The sequence below is a fragment of the Vombatus ursinus genome, unplaced genomic scaffold (genome assembly GCF_900497805.2).
Source record: "Vombatus ursinus unplaced genomic scaffold, bare-nosed wombat genome assembly UNPS02014863.1, whole genome shotgun sequence".
Classification (NCBI taxonomy): domain Eukaryota; kingdom Metazoa; phylum Chordata; class Mammalia; order Diprotodontia; family Vombatidae; genus Vombatus; species Vombatus ursinus.
Window position 1 is genome coordinate 25,306,422 of NW_020954641.1, and position 21,913 is coordinate 25,328,334.

The 21,913-nt window shown below is 39.6% G+C and overlaps 1 protein-coding gene across 2 annotated transcripts in view; it reads right to left on the minus strand.

Annotated features, from left to right (window-relative positions):
• Positions 1-21,913, minus strand: part of SGCD (sarcoglycan delta) — a 1,287,299-nt gene that overhangs the window by 151,484 nt on the left and 1,113,902 nt on the right. For both annotated transcript variants that reach the window (XM_027841884.1, XM_027841885.1), the window contains 2 exons: positions 7,423-7,510; positions 3,505-3,624 (listed from right to left, as the gene is read on the minus strand). In XM_027841884.1, coding sequence (XP_027697685.1) covers positions 3,505-3,624; positions 7,423-7,510 — 208 coding nt within the window. The remainder of the gene's footprint in view (positions 1-3,504; positions 3,625-7,422; positions 7,511-21,913) is intronic.

Consider the following 21,913-nt stretch of genomic DNA (forward strand, 5'->3'; position numbering starts at 1 on the left):
ACCAACAAAAGAACAAAGCAGGATTTTTTCTGTGAAGTCTGGACTCAGTCAAAGGGCCACACTTGAGGACCTAGAGGGCCACATGTGGCCTTGAGGCCAGGTTCCCCACCCTGCACTAGGATATCTTACCATTGGTGAGAATTTGAAACTTCCCTAGAGTCTGTGTGATTTAGCGACTAGGAAATAAAAGCTTTTCATTTACCTTAAAATAAAATTTCCTAGGAGTCATCCCATCCTAACCTCCACTCACTGAAGGAACGTGTGCCTGGGAGCTCATTCAGCCACAGGTTATAGGCATTTCATTGACTTGGGTGAGTATGAGATTGGTGAAGTAGTTTGTTTCAAGTGCTAGAAGCTTGGGTAATGGCAGGGATATTTATCACAGAGTTTCATTTCCCCATTCCTGAGTAAAAAGTAAATGTTCTTCAACATTGGCAGAGGCAGATGTTCCCAAAGCTCTGACTCTGAAAGAAAAACCTCGATAAATGTAACCCTGAGATTAAAAAAAAAAAAGCAATGGAGGCAAGAAATTCATATTGGCTTCAAAGCATCAGCATAAATAATTGTTTGTGTATGGGGAGGAGGGCATTTTTAAAACATATACCATAGCAGGATCATTTAAACCATTATAAAACCCAAGTATTTGAACACCCCAAATTATCCTTAAGCTTTTCAAAGTCAGACCTTAAAGCTAGCTGGTGACTCATAATGTTCCACAGTAACTAATGGTAAGTGCTAAAATCAGTTTGTGCAAAATTGTCTTGCTAAAAGTACCATCATTTTTTTCCCCCTGTAGGATGATTTTAGTGCTAGTAAAGGATTTGTTCTAATAGGCAGGGGAAGGGGAAATCTGATTTTCTTCATTTATTTCATGGTCAGAAATGGCCTGGAAGGCACTAGCACACTTTGCCTTTCCCTACACGATTCATCTCAGACCCCAAGTAATGCTACTTCTCTGAATCTTTGAGGCTGCTCATATATCTATACACACATATGCATATACAATCTATACATGTTTATATAGTACATTTGCATTTATAAACACATACATATATATACACAAATATGTATATGTAAGTAAATATAAATACATATTCCCATGTATAGATACACACATGCAGGTTTACATATATGTAATACACACACAGTATATACAGGTACACATAATATATATATATACATGTATGCATGCATGTGTGTATACACATATGTGGAAGAGGGGAAAGAGGGAGATAGTTTGGTTTTTTTTTTTATCTGTATGGGTAACACTGGGTATGGAATTCCCCTCCCCCAATTTAGATCTGTCTCACTCATTTTAAGTTACAATCTTAGAGTACTAGTTCTCAATTTTTTTGGTCTCAGGACTCCTTTACACTTTTAAAAATTATTGAGGACGCCCTCCCCCACCATGTAAGAACTTTTGTTCATGTGTGTTATGCCTCTCAATATTTACCATATTAGAAATTGACATGTCTTAGTATTATTATGAAAATAGACCCCCTGAAAGGGTCTGGGTTGGGAGTGGGGGCAGTATTCCACACTTGGACAACTGGCTTTTTTAGAGAATTGCTGGGGTACTGAGAAGTGAAGTGATTTGTCCATGGTCATCCAACCAGTGTTATATCAGAGGCAAGACTTTCAGTCTCCTCCTGACACCAAGGTTGACCTTCAATAGAAGGTCATAGGGGCCATAGGCCCTCTCTGGAATTCAGTAAAGTAGGGTAGGATCACAAAATTATAGATTTTGAACTGGAAGGAACCACAGATGTTGTCTACTTTAACACCTTCATTTCCTAAATAAGGAAACAAACTGAGGCCCAGACAGGTTACATGACTTGTCCATTGACAGATGGGAAGTGGCAGAGCTAGGATTTGAACCCAGGTCTCTGATTCCAAATGTCACAACTAGAAAGGACCTCAGAACATAGAACATAAATGTCAGAGGACACTGAAGAGGACAGAGAGCAAAAAAATGTTGCAGCAGAAGAGAGCGCTAAAGATATTTAATCCACTGTCCTTGCTTTATATATTTAATCTACTGAGATGCAGAGGATGAAAGAACTCAGTCAGGATCACATAGAGATAAGGTGAGGTGGTGTTTGAGCTTCAGTCTGTGACTCAGTCCAGTATTCTTTCCACTGTGCTCCCTTCCCCTCCCCTGTCCTTCCACCCCCATCCACATGCTCATTTTGGTATGAAGGTTCTCAAGTGAGCTTATAAATCAAGGTGTTGACTAGATGATCACTTGAGGTCAAAGCTGATGTTACTCATGCTTTGAGGAGTTCAAAGCATGTGTCCCATTGAACTAGAAAAGAATACTGGCTATGGAGTCAAAAAAGGAGTGCTGAGGAGTTGGGAGTTACTACTTTGCCACATGTGTACACTATATGTGTTCCTCAGCACCACAGGACTCTTTGAGCCCACCCTTTCCATGAACTTGTACATACTCATGAGAGAACTCAGACTTCTGGCAGGGAATCTTTTGCACCAACTGTTCTTACTATAGCACATTACTAAAGATCTTTTCTACAAGCTAATTGTGACTACTGGCTGATAATCAATAGGAAGCACGGCAATGGGGGCTCAAAAGAGACTATTCCAGAAGTCTCAGGCTCTTAGGGCTGTCTCTAGAATTGGTGGAGCGTGTGGATGAGGAGAGAAATGTTCAAGTCATTCTCTAGGGATCTTGCCTGCCAATGGAACTGGTAGTTGGGGATTTAGACTTGGAGCGGATGCTCTAAAACACACATCTACTGTCTCTCCCACTAGAATGTAAGCTACTTGTGGGCAGGGACTAATTGTTTCATTGTTATCTTTGTATCCAGTGCCTAGTATGGTACTTGGCAAAGAATAGATTTTTAAGGAATGATTGTTGGTTTATTGATCTATTGATTGGAGCTGGAAGGTACCTTAGAACTCTTCTTGTCCAACCCCTTCATTTTTTAGATAACAAAAATGAAGAAAAGTTAAGTAAACAACTCAATGTCACAAAGGTATTAAGAGCAAAGGTCATATCTGAAGTCAAGTCTTTGACTCCAGTTCCAGTGCTCTTTTAATTGTACTATGATACCCCTCATTACACCTTACTCTCCTCTATACCAGTTGAAAGTTGAACTATCCTTCATGGCTTTGTATAGATAAAGATGAACAGGACCTTAAACATTATGTCATCCAACCCATCTCACTGTATAGAAGAGGAAACTAAAGCTCAGCGATAGATATCTGAATTGTCCAACATCACATACAGAGTAAAAACCCAGGTTTGATGACTCCAGAACAAATATTTTTCCCATTACACCAAATTGTCTAGTAGTATTTCCTCATTTTGTACACTTGACCCAGGAAATGTTGCCTGGTACCTTGGTACTGCAGAGATTTCCCTGGCTTTCCTTAATGAGCTAGTCCAATCCCATCTATTCCTAAATTCCCCATTTTTCTCTTTCTTCCTTTCCATTAAAAAGTACACAGAAGGATCACACCATTTTAGTCAATAAGATCCTTTACCTAAGACTCTTAATCTTTCTGCTCCAACCACCACTTCATTGTCATCTGCAGAAAACAACAATTTTCCATCGACGGTTTTCACCTCAAATTTTTTGCCATAAGCTTCCACTGCTTTGGGACCTAGATTAGGCATGAGAAGTGGAAAGAGAAGAAAAAGAAATTATGGTTATATATCAATTAAACTTGTCTTTTCATTAAAAAGAAAAAAAATCAAGATAATATCTGGGAAGCTAATATGAGTTCTATCAAGTCATGATTTTCTTAAGCCATATAACAAGCCATTTACAATGTTTTATAGTCATACCGTATATGTTAGGATAAAAATCTGTGCCCAGATGTAAGCTAATTCCCAGGATATTAAATATTGATCTTGGTTACTGGGGGAAGTTATGTAAACCTCCTCCCTAGAATCTTTAAAAACAATGCAGATTTTTCTCTTTAGTTGGTTTGGATGTAGTATGGCCTGGAATGGGGTGATGGACAAAACCACCGTTTAAGATTTCCTCTAATCCTAAAATTCTGTTTCAGTCAGGCACTTTAGGAGTCTTTTTTCACTCTTTCAGGTTATGCAAATCTCTTAAAGTCCTGGAGTAGAAATACATTGGGATAGATACCTCAGCTTCCTTGAGAGAGTTAGTTCAGGGCCTACCTACATGGGCAGCATTCAAAACCTGGGAATTACTTGGCTACTTAGGGAATTTACTGTGACTTACTGTTACCTGAAGCCAAGATCTATTTTGTCCAAAAGACTAACTCTGCATAGATGAATGAAGGGCTCCTGTTAGAGGATTTCCTCCATACAATCAACTCAATTTACATACTTGGCCTCTTTGTCCAATAAGAAATCAAAACAAGTCTTTCACTGTATGGGTTTGGGTCACTTAAGATCAGGGCCAACTACCAGAGCAAAGATGAAATAGCATAGAAACGGAAAAAAAAATCACAACTTTGCAGGTAGAATGGGCCTTAGACCCATGTCATAACTATAAAAAAGGGGCAAGGCGAAGCCCAGAGAGGAAGACTAACTTGCCAAAGATAACAGAATGAATTAGTGATAGAGCAACACCCATAATCTAGGGATCTGGATTCCCAATCTGAATATACATTCCACTAAACCACATTTCCATCGCTATAGAAACAGTGGCATAGACTTAAACCTCCAGGTCTCAAAGGAAACTGTAATGAATTTCTCCCACCTTCCACTCCCATCCCCATTTCCCCCTAAACAGATACACATACTGCCTAGGTACCCTGGAGCATGTTACCTTTGCAAGAACTTTAAGGGTAGGAGGAATTTAATACTGTGTTCCTCCCCCTCCCCCATACCTATTTAATGCAGAAGGCAAAAGACTGGTCCCTGACTAACCCAAAGAACAAATTAAATCTCTGAGGAGGTATTGTTCTGGGTATAAGCCCCTTGACCTAACACTGAACCCAAAGCTTTGCCTAACTTGATGTTTGATAGTCATAGAGGAGAAAAAACCCTAAATTATTTCACTGAACTCAGAGTGCACAACACAATTAAGTTATCTTCCTTTTAAGGGCTTCCCAGATCACACAATGGAATTTACCAAGGGCCAGCACAATCTGGGTGTTTAAAGCTCAGCACTTGGCAGCATTGGCTGAGACCGTGCAGTGTAGCTTCTGGCTCAATAATATGGAAGGTTTGTCCTTTCCTCTGCTTTACTCACAGCTGCCAAATGTCCCCAGTTGATCTAGACATGGCTGGAATTTTAAAAATAGAATCTAGAGGGAAAGGCAAAAGGAATGGAAGAATGCCCAGGAGAAAGAATATTCTCTGGGTTAACTTCATGTCTAAGTCCCACATTGGGACTAGAAAATCAGTATTCTAAGGTGGCAGGTAAAGTTGGCCATGTCTGCAATGCCTCCATCCCTAAAGAGCTCCCTACTAAGCATCAGAATGAATATCTCATCAAGAAAGAAAGTGGAATCCTGATCTGCAGGCCTCAACTTGTCAACACTCGACTTAAAAAGGGCCTATATGCCTGGAAAACAGCTTCCCATACCCACCCCCTACCAGGAGCACCATCTACTACATAGTTGGTATCCTGAGCCCCTTCCCTAAGGAAATTTCCCTTAGTATTTGGTAGGGATTCCAGGCTTTCAGCTACTATTAATTTCATATTTTAGTTATATTCTGAGTTAAAATTTGTCATTTTGGGCTAGTCTGACAACTTATTTGTTATTCATAACGCTATGGGGAAAATACACATTTCCAAGTTCTGAATAACTGATTTGCACAACACATCTGTAGTTTGGGCACTATCAATATTCTGTCTGCCTGCCAGGTCCGATCTCTCTCTTCAGAAGAAGGAATGATTTGATAGCCCAGGCTAGGCTCAGTAAGTTTGAAAGTTCGGAGAGCCTTTTGGGATATTCTAGTTCAAGTGATTGATAACCTTTCCATCTCACAGGAGGAAAACGTGGCCCTGAAAGGGAAGGTGACTTGCCTAAGGCACACAAGAAGTAGTTTGCAGAAGCAGGATTTAATTCCAGAACTTCTGACTCCAGAACCTCTGATTCTAAATCCAGTGCTTTTACCATGACCCCACTGTCTAAGAGAGGATCTTATAACAACAGGAAGTCATAGGGATTATCTATGAGGAACCTCTGGCCTGCTCTCTGTGTGCACTGCATAGCAGAGGAGGAAACTGTGGTTAGATTGGAGGCCTGGCTTTTGCTCATTTATTTGTCTTCATCCAGAGCCAAATCAGGATCCTATCCATCAGCTTTCTCAGAAAACAACTAGAAAGGTTCATGTTAGAGCTGGGCTTTCTGGCCAACAAACATTTTGTGAGGCTCATCTGAATCTCAGCAATCTCTAACTTCCACCCTCACCCAGAGGGGTGCTCCAGCTTTATCAAAGCTGGCTCACACAAGGAAACCAAATATTCCATTGCAAATAAGTGGCAAATGATCAACAGGCTAAACAACTCCCTTTCAAATGTGGGAATCTGGGAGCTAGAGGTTGGATTTATTTCTCTCCTTGAGGCAATTTTCACACACATGCTTAAATCACTGCTTACTGAAGCTGTTTATTTAATTATTTAGCATTGTGACTGCCAGCCAGATGTTATATAAGCGAGGCTGACAATCCAATCTAACACAGAAACAACATGTTTATGGATTACAGGCTCTGTCATTCAGCAATTCTGCCAATCCCCCAGTTCCTCAGCTTGTGGAGGGTGCGAGCATTTCCCTTTAAACACACTCCAAACCACCTGCAGGCAGTGAGTTTCCCAAACTTCAGCCCCAACTACAAAATGATGGATGGAAATGGATTTTTCTTCCAGTGGTAGAGGGGCATCTGGCCAGCGAAAGACAACTGCTTCCCTATAGCTTGGGTAAATTTGTGTTAATCCCAGATGTTTCCATCAGGGTAAGGTTTTGGGACATTTGGACAAAGGGCTTCCCCAAATGGAAATGTCCGTATGTGTTCTTTGCCTGACTCCCAAACCAATCAGTTTGCATTTTCTCCCTGGATGTATAATTCTGTCCTAGAAGAAAAAGGTTTTTTTTTTTTTTCCTACCTTTTCTTTCCCTCCACTACACCCTAGCAGAATACTGCCTGCTTGTTACTGAGTATAAATTGCATGGGCCAGCTGAACCTATCATTTGGCATGATTACCATTACCCCATGGTCTGTGTTTATTACTCCAATTGTTACTGCTAATAATAACCAATTCCTGTTTTCATTTTGGGAATATGAAGGAAAACACTAGGGAGTTGCTTCCTTCTACACAGCCGTCACATGGCCAATGGCTATAGTAGAAAGAACCATTCTAAAGCACATACTCTGCTTGACTTAGATAATTCACACTGTATTCTTTTAGCAGTATAGCTTAACGGTCTAGGCCCAGTTTTTTCCATGGATTGGCAGTACACTTCCTTCCTTACCTGTGATAAGCTGAGTAAGAACTTTAGTCTGGTCATTGAGTATGTTCACTGTAACATTCCTGGCAGATTTGAAGTACAGTGGATTGCCCTATAATAGGAGCACAAGAGAAAACATGTAAAAATGGTGCTGGGCTTCCCAGCAGAAAACAATAGCCCTTGTCTGTAAATAGCTTGTGGATTGGGTAGAGCCCAGGGTGAAACTGGTACCCCCATGTCTTCAGAAAACCAGACAGTGAAGCATTCTCCACTCTTAGAAGCATACCAGGCCTTCATCGCAGCACCAAATTGCACCCCCCGTCACAACTATTTGTCATTACATGAACTCATGAGACAAACAGGACGTATGCCAGCTGACAGAGACATTTATAGTCTCCATTAATGTAGAGTTGGGTCTGGAATGCGGCTTTCTCAACCTCACCTTAGGATTTTGGAACCTGGCAAGAACTGATAAATCTACTAGGTTATATGTCTCTGGAATAGGATGCTTCCTGTGGAGAGAATACAGACCACCACCCATGCTAGATAATATACATACAATCAGAAGATCACAGACTCATATAGATTTAGAGCTGAAGGGTATCTTAGAGGACATCTAATTCAACCCCATAATTTTACAGAGAAGGAAACTGAGATATGGAGAGTTTAAGTAACTTGCCCATAGTCATATATCTAGCAAATGTAAGAAGTAGGATGGGAATCCAGGTCTTCCTGACTTCAAGTTTATACTCCATCACCTATACCACACTGCTTGTTTTTGTGGCCTGTCACTGAGATAACCCACATGAGTGGTATGGCTACATACTGACCAATACTGGGCGTGTGATACAAATACTCTGGGCCTTGCCACCTCACCCTTCTTGCCTTGAACTCATAAAATAACAAGCTCTCACAACAGCAAGAAATTTTATATAAAGCTCATAGAAGATACATGATTTCTCCCCTCAGGCGCCATAACCCTGAAGGAAACCAGTCCAGAAAATTATAAGATAATTTTAGGATAGAGAATACTAGACATATGCAGCTATATGGCAAATACACATGTAATGACACCTTCCATAAGCCCATATTGGACATATTAGGGTTAGTTCATGGAAAGAAATCTATGAATTTGGAGAAAGCTGTCTTTTTGTGCCCCTTATTCAGGGATGTGATGGTAAATGTTTAACAACCAGCTTTCCAAAAAGTCACCGAGGACTTTTAAGTTTAATCTGCATCATTACCAATGTTTAGATAATCAAACCCTGATTTGTAGGGGTTGCCAACTTCTGAGATACAAATGTTCACACTGAACATTTAAAAATTGGCTCTTGGAAGTCGATTGGATCTGGCTCCAGCATAACCCTGCGTATTCCACTTTCAGTATTAACCTGACCTGGCCATGGATAGTAATTTGAATGACAGAGGCATCCAGTTGGAACAGATTCTTTCTGAGTTCAGGGAATTGCCACTACTTAGGACACTCACCACAAGACTTGAATGATTTAATGGAGAAGCTGAGAAAGGATATGTAAGATTTTGAGCCAACTCATCTGTGTAATCACCCCTTCATCTAGCATTTCTGTTTCTGGAGCACCCGGAAGGCTCATTCAACTGGAAAGACTGCTTACTCACCATTCAGGACAGCAGTTAGAATTAAGTGACCCAGTTCCTCATTGTTCCTCTCATCTCCTTTCCTACCTCCAACAGTCTTGCTGGAGAACAAAATATCCATGAAGACAGAGTCAGCCGTTCTACCACATGTCTGGGTGGTGGCTGGTCAATCCATGAAGCCTCTCCTCTTAGGATGTTTGTTCCCTACAGCCACCCCATATTGGGCAGCTAAGTGGTGTAGTAGATAGGGTACTAGACTTGGAGTAAGGGAAACCTGAATTTGAATCCCCTACTCTATATATTAACTTAGCTGTGTATCCCTGGACAAGTCACTTAACCTCTCTCATCCTCAGTTTTCTCATCTGTAAAATCGAGATAATAATGGCACTTCTATCACATGGATTGGTCAATTCAGCCCATGCAAAAATTTCTAGGTCAGTGAGAAGAAATGGGCTCCTTCTGCTCTTTGTTTTGGACATTAAGATGCATGCAAGTACAAATCTACAAATCTTGATAATTGTCACAAGAGGGGTATAGTCATTAACTACTAAGATAAAGGTGCTATGATGTGGATGTTAGCAACAGCATGCAGAGAAAAAAAAAGTCAAGCATTCTTCTAAGTAAAGATTCATCAACCACTTTTTATCCAATCATGGGTGCCAATAAGCTGTTGGCTAGTTTAACTAGGGGCTTCCCTCCAAAAAAGGTTTTTGGATTTATCTAGGAAGGAAGAGATTCTTAGGGATGGGGTATGGGACAATGCTGCCACTGTAGAGGGAGGGCTTAAGTTGAACACACTTGATCTCATTGCTTTCAGATTACTTGACAGACTCTAAATACAACATCTGATCTCCATTTATAATTTGGATATTCTGGCAGCGAAAACAATTTGTAATGTACCAGTTTAAATTAGTGCCATGGGGCATTAAATCACTCAGACTTCAGGGGTGCTTTTATATATAATGTGGAAGCTCTCCTTTTCCTTTTCCTTAAATCTTACCAAACCTACTTCTTTCTCTCTGACTGGCAATAGCAGGTCATATACCTTTTATCCTTGGGCAACGTGAAGAAAGTAGTTAAAGGGAGGAGTGTGTCCTCTGCACTTTTGAAGATAAAAGAGAAAAATGTAACTGGAGTCAGAGGATGTGAAGAAACTAGACATTCTGCTTCTTATTACCTGACTTTGGGTAAGTCATCATACCTCTTTCTATTTCTTGTTTCCTCATCTCCACCCTGAGGTCTTTGAAGGATTTGTGCATCCCTGCTCTTCCACCTTTATACCCACTGCTTGGCTGTGACACAGCTTGCTTCCTTCCTTCCTTCCTGCCTTCCTTCCTGCCTTCCTTTCTTCCTTCCTGCCTTCCTTTCTTCCTTCCTTCTTTTCTTACTTCTTTCCTTCCTTATTTCTCCCCTTTTCATCTCCCCTTTATGTTTTGTCTTCCCCTATTAGAGTGTGAGCTTCTTGAGAGACTAGCTTGTTTTCTTATTTTGGTATCCATAGCATTTAGTACAGTGCCTAACACACTGTAAGCACTTAATCAGTGCTCTATATGATTATCTCATCTAGAAAATAATAATGAAAAACCAAGTGACCTCTTAAGCCTTTTCCAGCTCTAGATCTCATGATCCTGCAATCTTACATTTTTGCAGACCCTCGAAAGGTCAACAGAATCAATGCAGATCCTTTTGTGAGGCTGTTGTTGAGCTAGGTTGAGTCAGACTATAATTTCTACAATCTGCCACTCAATGCAGGCTAGTCTTGATGGCTTTATGAAACTTGATGTTTTAGCTCTGAGGTCTTTCTAACCAAACCGTTTCTACTTAATGGGTACTTGGTATCCAGCAGCCCTTCCACTCTGAAAATCAAGTACAGAGCATCAGGTCACTTGTCAGGTCACTTGTGCCTATCAAGGGTAGCATAGGACTTCAAAGGGTTAGTGCTTTTATTTGTTTGTTTGTTTGTTTTTACCCCCAAGGCAAGTGCAGTAGGGAACAAGTTTCGCAAGGAGATGGTGAGTGATGGTGTTTGGACGGATTTCTTCTGGTACATGAGGGTGACAGTACGTAGAGAGAGAAGATGATTTCATTAGAGTAAATCCTCAAATTGTGTGTGTGTGTGTGTGTGTGTGTTGGATGTCAGGGCATAGAGAGGAAGAATGTCCACGTAAGGAGTAACAGCTATTGTCACAACCCTGGGGTAGCAGAAAGAACATTGGATTTGGAGTTGTTAATAATATATTAATAGCTAACATTTATAAAGGGCTTACTATGTGCCAAGCACATAATGCTAAGTGGTTTACAATTATTATCTCATTTGATCCTCACAACAACCTTGGGAGATAGGTGCTATTATTATCCTCAATTTATAGATGAAGAAACTGAAGAAAACAGGCGTGAAGTGATTTGCCCAGGGTCACACAGCTAGTAAGTGTCTAAGGCTGGATTTGAACTCAGGTCTTCCTGATTCCAGGTCCAGTGTTCTAACCTCTGTACAACCTACCTAGATGGCCTAGGTTAGAATTCTGGTTCTGCTCCTTACTACCCCTGTGACCCTGGGTAGAGACCTTCCAGGTCTCAGTTTATACATCTATGATCTGGGAATGAAAATATCCGCATTTCCTGCTACACAGGGTTTTTGAGAGTAAACTCTAAAGTTCTCTAGTAATGGGACTTCTCAATGATTGTCATTACAGCTTTTCTTAGCTCTCCTAAGGTAAAGGCCCAGCCAGAGTTCAGGCCTGTTTTCAGTGTTTATTATTATGGGCATGAGTCACATAACATGCTTCTGATATGGGCAGCAGCTCCCCCAGCCCATCCATTTTGAAGTAGGAAGCCAGACATTTCACTGGTTCAGGTTAGCACAGATATTTTTAAAATTGGAAATTTGAGTATATTTTTATTAGTCTTTTGGGAAAGAGGAAAAGCATTTAATGTAATACTAGTGCAGATTTCCATAACTGTCCATTAGGAAATTACTTTCAGGCTAAAAACATTCCACCTCCCTTCACCCCACATTGTTTCAGGCAGTGTTTAGTAGATTAAAAATATTTTAAACTGTGAATTAGAATTTAGGAAAGTCTTAGCTTTGAAATATGGATAGAGTGACTAAATGGTGTAAGAGAAATCTGTATATCCAAGCTGCTGTGAGAGTCAAGATAGTGTAAAAGGAATGGGAGTCAAGAGATTTGGGTTCTAATCACAGGTATGCCACTGAAATGAGCTGTGTGACCTTGGGCAAGTCATTGCCCATCTCTGTCTCAGTTTTTTCTTATATAAAATGAGAGTGTTCCATAGGATAATCTCTATGGCTTCTTCTAGCTCTAGTTCAATGTTCCAAGGCAATAGTTCCCAACCCACAGACTCAGGACTTCTGAGGCCTATGGAATAATAACAAGGGATTTATACATGCCAAACAAGTACTGTCATTTTCATCTTTATCTCCAATAAGGTATGCAATGTGACTCAATATAATAAATAAGAAAGTGTAACTCTGTGGACTACATAGTGACTTTTACATATATGTATTATTATTTTTTAAATGTATGTAAGATGCTGTAGTACAATAATTTGTTGTTGTTGTTGAGTTGTTTCAGTCGTGTCTGACTATCTATGACCCCGTTTGGGGTATTCTTGGCAAAGATCCTGGAGTAGTTTGCCATTTCCTTTTCCAGCTCATTTTACAGATGAAGAAACTGAGGCAAATAGGGTTAAGTGACTTGCCCAGGATCATACAGCTAGTAAGTGACTGAGACTGATTTGAACTCAGGTCCTCTTGACTCCATGGTATGTACTCTACCTACTACACCACCTAACTGCTCTAAAATACAAATTCATTTAAAAACTGTACTGCATTTATAGAAGCTTTCTGTCATCATATATTTTCCCAATTAGCAGATACTCATAGCACAACTACTATCATATGAAACTCTATGAATTTTTTAATGTTAAAAAGGGATCTTCTTACTGGAAAAGTTCAGGACCCATTGTCCTAAGATCCCTTCTAGAGTAGCTCTGAAATTATACGTTCTAACATCTCTCCCTATTCTACCATTCTGTGTCCTCAGTGCTCTTCTGGCTCTGTGTTTAACATTCTCAAGTCTCTTCTGGCTCTGACAATCTGTGTAATAAGTCTTCTAGCTTTGACGCTTTATTAGGTTCCCTTTCAGGTCTGCATTCTATGTTTTAAAGTCCTTTCCAGCTCTGACATTCTGGGATCTAAGCCCCATTCTAGTTTTGACATTGTGTTCTAAGCTTCCTTTCAGTTAAAATTTTCTGGGTTCTCAAGCCTCTTTCATCTCTGACTGTGTTTCTGCAGTGTTTCTGTATTTCCAACTCTGCCGCTTCACCCCTTTCTTTCGAAGTCTGTTGTTTTTAAATGCTATACACATGCCTTGAATATAATTCAAAGGACTCTGGAAGTTCTTCCCTCCTGCAGAAGAGGAATTATGTCTAGATGGGAAGCTCATAACTGCTTTGCTCAATATTTATGTCAGGAGACAAAATAAAAAAAAAACACCCTTTCCTTTTTATTACTATTTCCCAATAACATAGTATGACATTAATTGTTCTAATGCTTTGAGACCCAGGGAAACAGAATCAATACAGCATCACCACCTTAATAAAGGGCTAATAATACACAATGCAGCCTGTGATGTTTAGCCCACATTACTCTAATGTTCTCATATATTTTGCACTTCAACTCATTAGTTTGTTCCACCAAGTCCTCATCTTAGAGAGGAAGGAGTAATATGAATAAATCATCTTGCTACAAAGAGAGTTTATGTTTCCAATTTGAACAATAGATATGTCCTCTAGGAAGAAAGCTTTGCACAGAAGATGGATACTCGAAGCCACCCACTGCAGCTCGGTAAATGTACTTTTCGTTTCACAGTCTGGCTCTGTCTTCAGAGACTGATCTGGTGAAACAAAAGCTGGGCAAAATAGATTTCAGTATCTTTGCAGTATTTAACAACTGGAGGAAAGGCCGTTCCCATCTTTGTCTCGGACTGTCTCTTTCTTGGCACATGTGGGCTGCTGCATCTCCATCCTGTATCCCTACCCGCATCTCTGCCCCCTCCAACTTTTCCCCCCAGTGTTCTGATCAGGAAACATTTAGTGTCATCATCTGTCTGTGCCTTTAGGGCTAGGGAAGGTTAATTTCTGCCGCTGGAGAAATTGCTCTGATGCTAGTTGACTTTCAATAACCTACCTGTAGGCAAACATCTGAAGGCAAACCCTCACAGATGCCTTCCCTCAGGCAAAGCTATACTGTTAGAAGAGAAAGCAGCCTAGGTTGGCACATACTTTGATTCAACACTAACTTTGCTGCAGCTGCATTTTCCTGAATGGAGGAAACCCTGTAAACAATTGCTTCAGTATTTTCTGAGATCTGGTGCATGGGGGCAGGGGAGAGAAACAGAGACAACAATATTTGATAACATCCCGTTTTTCTGAGATCATCAGGAAATGAAGTGTAATATCTGCTTAGATTTCCTATGAAACAGAAAATTAACCTTTCAAGTGCCAAGATCTAAAATGTTAATAATATCTTTGTGACAATTATATAAAGCTGGCCTTGAGTTCAAATGCAACCCCTGACATTAATTGGCCACATGACCTTGGGTAAGTCATTAAAACTCTCAGTGATGTAAGCAATTCTCTTAGACAATGAGTTGCCCAGCAAGAACTGACATGCATTCATAGTTTCCTTTCACAGAAGTTCTCAATACTGATGAAATCATAGGTTCAAGCCCCATCCTTAACCCCAATATTTCTAAAATATTTATGTTGTTTCCTTCTTTGCCAAGGATTTTAAAAATAGCTTTCTTTCCTCACCTTGATGACTCAGGATCATCATCAAGAACAGTAATAATGAAAATACCTTTTTTTTTTTTTGGGTGGGGGGAGCTCTGAACCTGTGATTCATTGGTATAGGGAACTCCTGGTGAGCAAATTCCCTTCTACCAATGCAGATTGGCAACTATTCTGAAACTTACAGTCATTCAATGATTAGGTGAGTTGCCCAGGGTCACATAGATAGTATACGTTAGAGGTAGGTCATTAAATCAGGTAGTTATCCACTATGCTAGACTGCTTTCATAATATTATATCACATTACATTAATAATAGAGTGATGTCTCCAGAGGTTATTGAGGTATATAGCACTATGCTAAATTGTCCCTGTGTTAAATTGTCCCACACTGCTACTGTGTTTTTATATTTCTTATGTCTCTTTTTTCGAGTTTGCGTGTCTCCCTATTCTAATTTGTTCTTTTTTTCCTGCTAAGGCTTGAAAAATCAGAAAACCAAAACCTGTTAGAATTATAGAAATAAGGAATAAACAGGGTCTGAACAAACAGCCTTTAGTATCTTCTGTAGAAAAAGTGTAGGGTGCTTTGGGGCAGCTTTCTCTATCAGTGAGAGAACTTTTTCACTTACTTTCTGATCCTCTGAGGCTGTCAACAGACTGGCCTCAGGATAAATCAAAAGGAATGCAGAGATGGGAAACATCAATGTATGTTGGATTATAGAATCTTAGATTCATGTACTGTATTCTAGGGGCTAGTAAAAATGCTATGATAAAGCAAGAAGGAAGATGGGAGCACACGTGTGTGTGTATGTGTGTGTGTGTGTGTGTGTTTTCCTCTATTGGAAGTTTCTTGATTTTCAGAGGATTCTTTTTGTTAATGAAGATATCTCACCAAGCAATGAGAGCAAAATTGGAAGGTTTGCAAAACAGTTTTCTTGAATTGTGAATAATAGTCTTAAGTGAATTCATTTGAATCCTTCCCAGAGGCCTCAGTCACCTATTAAGGAAGATAACTGTCCAATGACTCAAAATGTCTTGAACTCCTTTAGAGATCACAGTAAGACTAAACACTCAGTTTCGAGTGACTGTTTCCTACATCGCAGGGGAGACACCTGAGTTTCTAAATCCTATTCCCATTGAACACCACCTACTTAATGACAGCAGGTGAGTTATTTGATTTCCATCAGCTTCAGTGCCCGGTTCTAAAACATTAAGCAAACCATACAGAACTAGTTCACGGAAGCAGCATGGGGGAAGAGTAAGCCCAATGTCCATAGCGCTCTTTACAAATGGAAATGCAGGGCACTCACCAATTAAGCTAGCTTGCCTTCTACTGTAGCAATGGTCTGCCATGTTGTACAATCAATCAGTCAGCAAATGCTTATTGATCCCCTTCCATCTGTGCCTGCCCAGATTTCAACATGGAAACACTCCTTCCCCTCAAAGGGTTTAATGTTCTGAAGCATAGTGCAGTGGGATATAGCACTGGACTTGGCGTTAGGAAGACCTGGGTTCTAATCCCACCTTAGACACATTGACTGTGTTATCCTAAAAAAGTCACTTAACTTCTCTATTACCTCGGTTTCTTCATCTACAAAATGAGTGGGTGGGACTTGCCTGCCTCTAGGATCCTTTCCAGGTCTAAGTCTCTGACCCAACATTATATGTAACTGCTATATGCCACATTGAGTCAATCTCATTTCTTCCTTCTTCCCAGTCCGTGAGATCAGTTTCATAGACCTAGGACTGGAAAGGATTTCAGAGGACACCTAACCCAGCCTTTAACGGTTCTAGGCACTCAGTTTTGCTTAATACGTACTTGGTGATTAATTTCTTAAGGTCATGAAGTTAGTAAGCATCAGATTAGGTGAGATTTGAACCCAGGTCCTCTGTTTCTAGAGCCAGAGTTCTTTCCAGTGTACCTCAGTAAAAGGCAAAAGATTCTAAGATCATACGCTTAGAGGGACAGTTAGGTGGCACAGTGGAAAGAGTACTTGGCCTGGAGTCAAGAAGATTCCTCTTCTTGAGTTCAAATCCAATTGCAGACACTTAGTAGCTGTGTGACCCTGAGCAAGTCATGTAAGCCAATTTGTCTCAATTTACTCATTTGTAAAATGAGCTGGAGGAGGAAATGGCAAACCATTTGCCAAGTATCTTTGCCAAGAAAATCCCAAATGGGATCACGAAGAGTTGGATATGACTGAAACGACTGAACAACAACAAGCTTAAAGATAGAAGGGATCTTGGAGTATGATCCTTTTATTTTTACAGATGGGAAAACTGAGGCACAGAGAGTTTAAGGTATAGGGGCAGGATTTGATGTATTAAATACAGACAATATGTGTGACGGGCATTTGCAGAAAGGATGGAGGGAAGATGAGGAAGGACATGGTCAGAAGCATGGAGTCAGAACTTTAGGTGGTCCTTCTTGGCTGGAGTTCAGGGTTTGTATTGAGAAATGGTAGATAAGCTTTGAAAAGTAAGCTTGAGACTAGGATGATCTTTGATAACAGTCTAAGGACTTTGGACTTTATGTTCAAGGCAATCAGAAGTGACATAAGAAAGAAGTTTTAATGAAATCAATGGGGCAGCATGAATTAAAAGAGACTGGAGGGAGGGAGGCCATTAAGAAGTTATTGAAATAATGGAGGCCTGAGTTTGGTGTGGTAACGGAGGGATGGAAAGGTATCAATGGAGATGCAAAGAAAAGATGTGGTAACTGACTAGTAGAGGCAGGGGTGGGCCTATGATTTCATCAATATAGGGAACTCCCTGGTGAGGAAACTGTCTCTTTAGCAGTGCAGGTGAGCACCTTTTCTACAACTTTTAGAGAATTGCCTTAGGGCACTGACAGGTAAAGTACCTTGCTTCAGATCATATAGCCAGTAAATATTTAGGTCAGGGCTTGAACTTCCTGGCTCTAAGGCTACCTGATTCTCTAACCACTATGCAATACTTCCTTTCACACTGACTAACTATGGAAGACAAAATAATGGGAAGAGATAAAGATGCCAGTAAAATTTTAAGATTTTAAGGGAAGTTAACTGGGAAAATGATGTGACCACTGATTTTGTTTTGGTCCAGACCTGTGATTTTGTTAGTCTAGGGAGCTCCCAGTGAGGAAATTCCCTCCAACAATAGAGATCTGCACTTATTCTTCAATTTATAGCAGCAGAGCTGAGGTTCTCAACTTTTTTGGGGGTCATGGACCCTTTAGGCAATCTGGTGAAGTCTTATGGACCTCTTCTAAGAAAAAAAAATGTTTCTAAATGTATAAAATAAAATGCTTAAGATTACAAAGGAAAACAGTTATATTGAAATAAAGCTGTATTTTTTCCCCTATCAAACCCAGAGAGCCCTGAAAATCTATCCTTGGCCCTGGCCCTAGGATAAGAACCCCTTATAAATGAGATTCTTGGAGCACCAAGAAGCTAAGTGACTTATCCATGATCACAGTAATGTCAGGAATAGAACCTGAACCTGGGGCTTTCTGACTCCAAGGTCTCTTATCCATTACTCTCTGTCTGTGACCTTGTGTTTTTTCTCCATTTCCATTGATAGACACAGTCAAATCAGCAGGAAAAGCTGCTTTTATGAATATGAGGTTAAGTTCAGTTTTAGTTGTGTGGATTCTGAAATGTAGCATGGAAGCCAAGTGGAAATGTACATTTGAAAAATGTGATTTAATTGAAGTGGTTATTCCTTCTACTGATGTAGATCACAAACCTTGTAGGTCATCATTTTCCTTATGCTTTTCAAAAAATGCTCCATAGAGGATCTACCTAATTGGCTATAGATCTTCCTCTTGTTCTATTAGTCTCTCTGGTTATCACTGTGCCACTTGGTCCTGCTCTCCACTGTGTCTCATGGTCACTACATGACTGGTCCATTTTGTTTTCTGGGCATATATATCCTTGGTAATGTCCTTTGTGAGATCAACCACAATTCCAAAAGAACAGTGACGAAGGGGTAATGGACGTAGGGTACATAATGGAACAAATTCCAAGGTGAGAATTTATTTTGCTGGACTATGCATATTTGTTACAAGGGTTTTGTTTTTCTTTTTTCCCAAATGGAGAGATTTTTGTTAATTGAAGAAAAATAAATTTTAATGAAAAAATAAAGGAAATGTACATTTGGAGTAGTATCTTTGGAGGCTAGGAGAAAGAGTTGAAGAGCTCCTTCAAGGGGAGATAACTGCATTGAGAATATAGGTGAAGACGTAGAAGGAGATACAACCTCTGATATGCGCAGACAGAGAAGAACAAAGGGTCAAGAACTGAACTTTAAGTTAATATTCGAATGACACCTATACTTAATATATTGAGGTAACCTGCTATAGCACAAAGTAGGCTGGATTCTGGGATTAGATGGCTCTGTCATTAACTACTTGAGTTACTTGGAGGAAGTCCTTATACCTCTTGGATCTTCAGTTTTCTCATTTGTAAATTGAAAGGGGTGGATTATCAGAGATAGCAGACAAGTGGTCAGAATCAGACGAAAATATAATTGGGAAATACTGAACAAAATAAAGATACAGTAGAACATAAATAATGGCAATAAGTAGTTTTCTAAGTAAATGTGTGCCCTGCAGAGATCAAAATGTAAGATTTAGTGGCCCCTGTTTCTGAGTTCAATATCATTGGATTAGATAATTTCTTAGATCCCTTCCAGATCTAAATCTGTGTTCCTGTGAACAAAGGGAATCATATATTTGCTTCATCTTCACTTAATCTCAACAGAGCAACCTGAAGTCTTGAGTTAAGCATTAAACAAATCTGGTATTTAAGCAATAGGTCTGATTTCTCAGCCCTAGGTTCAAACTATGCAATAACATTTTTCCTCAGTTTCCCACATTTGGGGCTTAAAGCCTAACATTTTTACACTAATGGAAGTGGAATTACAGAAGCAGATGGCTAAGTTAAGTTTTAAAATAATCCAAATTGGTGGAGGTATCTCCTTTACTCATCTCTAATCAAGAACTTGATAGAAGTCTTTTAAGGAGTGATAGAGACTGGACTTGGAGTAAACTTTTAATCAGAGGGATCAAATTGAATAAGCGTTGGGAGCTGTAAATCAGGGAACTGAAATTTGTTCTGTTTCCTAGAGGGACAAAATTTTGGTTTCAGCTCTTTACATTCAACTCCTACTAATGTCACCTCTAGAGAGCGAACATGGTGTACTGTAAACATAAACAAGCTATTTACCTTTCTGAGTTTCAATCGACTCTATAAGACTGAAAGATACTGATCAGTTATAAATCATGTAAGGGTAGTGCACAAAGACTTTTCCACACTGACAGAATCACATATCCTTAATGCACTGACGTTTTGAGAAAAATATGATACTGTATTAGAATGCAGTTATACTCCATTAAAATGTGTTCACAAACATACATACATATAGATATATATGCCTTAAGAGAAATATAAACAAAATAGCACTTATTTCAGAGAAGATGCCAATCTATATTGAGAGTTTTTAATACATGTGTATCAACTATCTATTGATCAATCTACCTATCTATATATTTTGTTGTTGTTCAGTCATTTTCAGTTGTGTCTAACTCTTTTGTGACTGCATTTGGGTTTTCTTGGCAAAGATAACTGAAGTGGTTTGCAATTTCCTTCTATAGCTCATTTTCCAGATGAGGAAATAGAGGCAAACAGAATTAAGTGACTTGCTCAGGGTCACACATCTAAAAAGGAATCGTTTGAAGCCAGATTTGAACTAAGGAAGATGAGTCTTTCTGACTTCAGGCCCAGCATTTTATCCACTACGCCACCTATTTACCTCTATCTATCTACCTACCTACCTACCTGCCTATCTATCTATCTACGTACATATGTATTTATAATATACATACAGACATGTGCACACACACATGCACTCATATACTTTGGCAGGGTCATAAAACCACTAAACCAGTATATATTAGAGGCAGCACTTGAGCCCAGGTCTTTCTGAATTCTAGGCTGTCTTTATCTACTATACCACACTCCCTTTTTCAATGGCATCTTAATGTGTTAGAGACATCAATGAAGTCACACACCCACCCTGCCCTATCCCCCATATATGTGTATATACATACATATATACATACATACATACATATTATATATACACACACCCAAAATAGGTTATTGCTTTACCCAAGGATCCTTTCCTTTATCAACAGAGAGATTTACTACACTATTCTGGAATAATGAGTATATTCAAAATGATTTCTTGAACCTTAAATTTAGATCAATATGAATACAGCTGTTGTATTAAATGATCCCTGAGTATATATTCTACCCAATCCTACTTCATTCTAAAATATAAAATAAGATCTTCTTGCCTCCTCCATAAACTTATCCTTATTTTCACAGCTGGTAGTGAAATTTTCCTTATCTCATTTCTATTGCCTCATATGCCTATATACTTATCATATGCTAATTTGTATTTTATTGACCTATCTTTGTGCCTTATCATTATTCCTGATCCCAAGCTCCTTAAAGGCAGGGACTGGGCCTCATTTACCTTTGCATCTCTTTCAGCACCAAAAACAGGTGTTTGTGGATGTTTAAAATGGTTTTTATACATTTAAAAGCACTTTCATATTTATATTATCTCATTTGATCTTTACAGCACCCTTGTTGTGAAGGACAGGTATGAGAATCCTCACTTAACAGATTGGGCAACAAAGGTGCAGTGATTTGCTCAAGGTCAATGGTGACAGAGCTGGTACCAGGGCTTCTTGACTTCCGCTCTTGCTCTTTCTTTTTTCTCCCCCCTCCTCCCAGAGGCTGTTTATTCCATGCCATGTGCTAATGTGATGTTTTACAAAACATAAGTTTTCAAATATATGAAAACAAGCACAGACCGTATCTTCCAATTTCTTCCTTTCTGAGCATTCAGGCTATATGTTAAATGCTTTGGTGTCCAAACATACACATAGCCTGCTGGCTTGGCAGCCTTCAGGTCAAGTCTGCTGATGTTCATATCTCCTAGGAGATTGGACATTCGATAGATCCCCCTCGCACCTGTCTTTACCAGTATAGTACAAATCACAGAAAGTCAATATTCTTACAGCAGAAGTAGTTTGTAAAG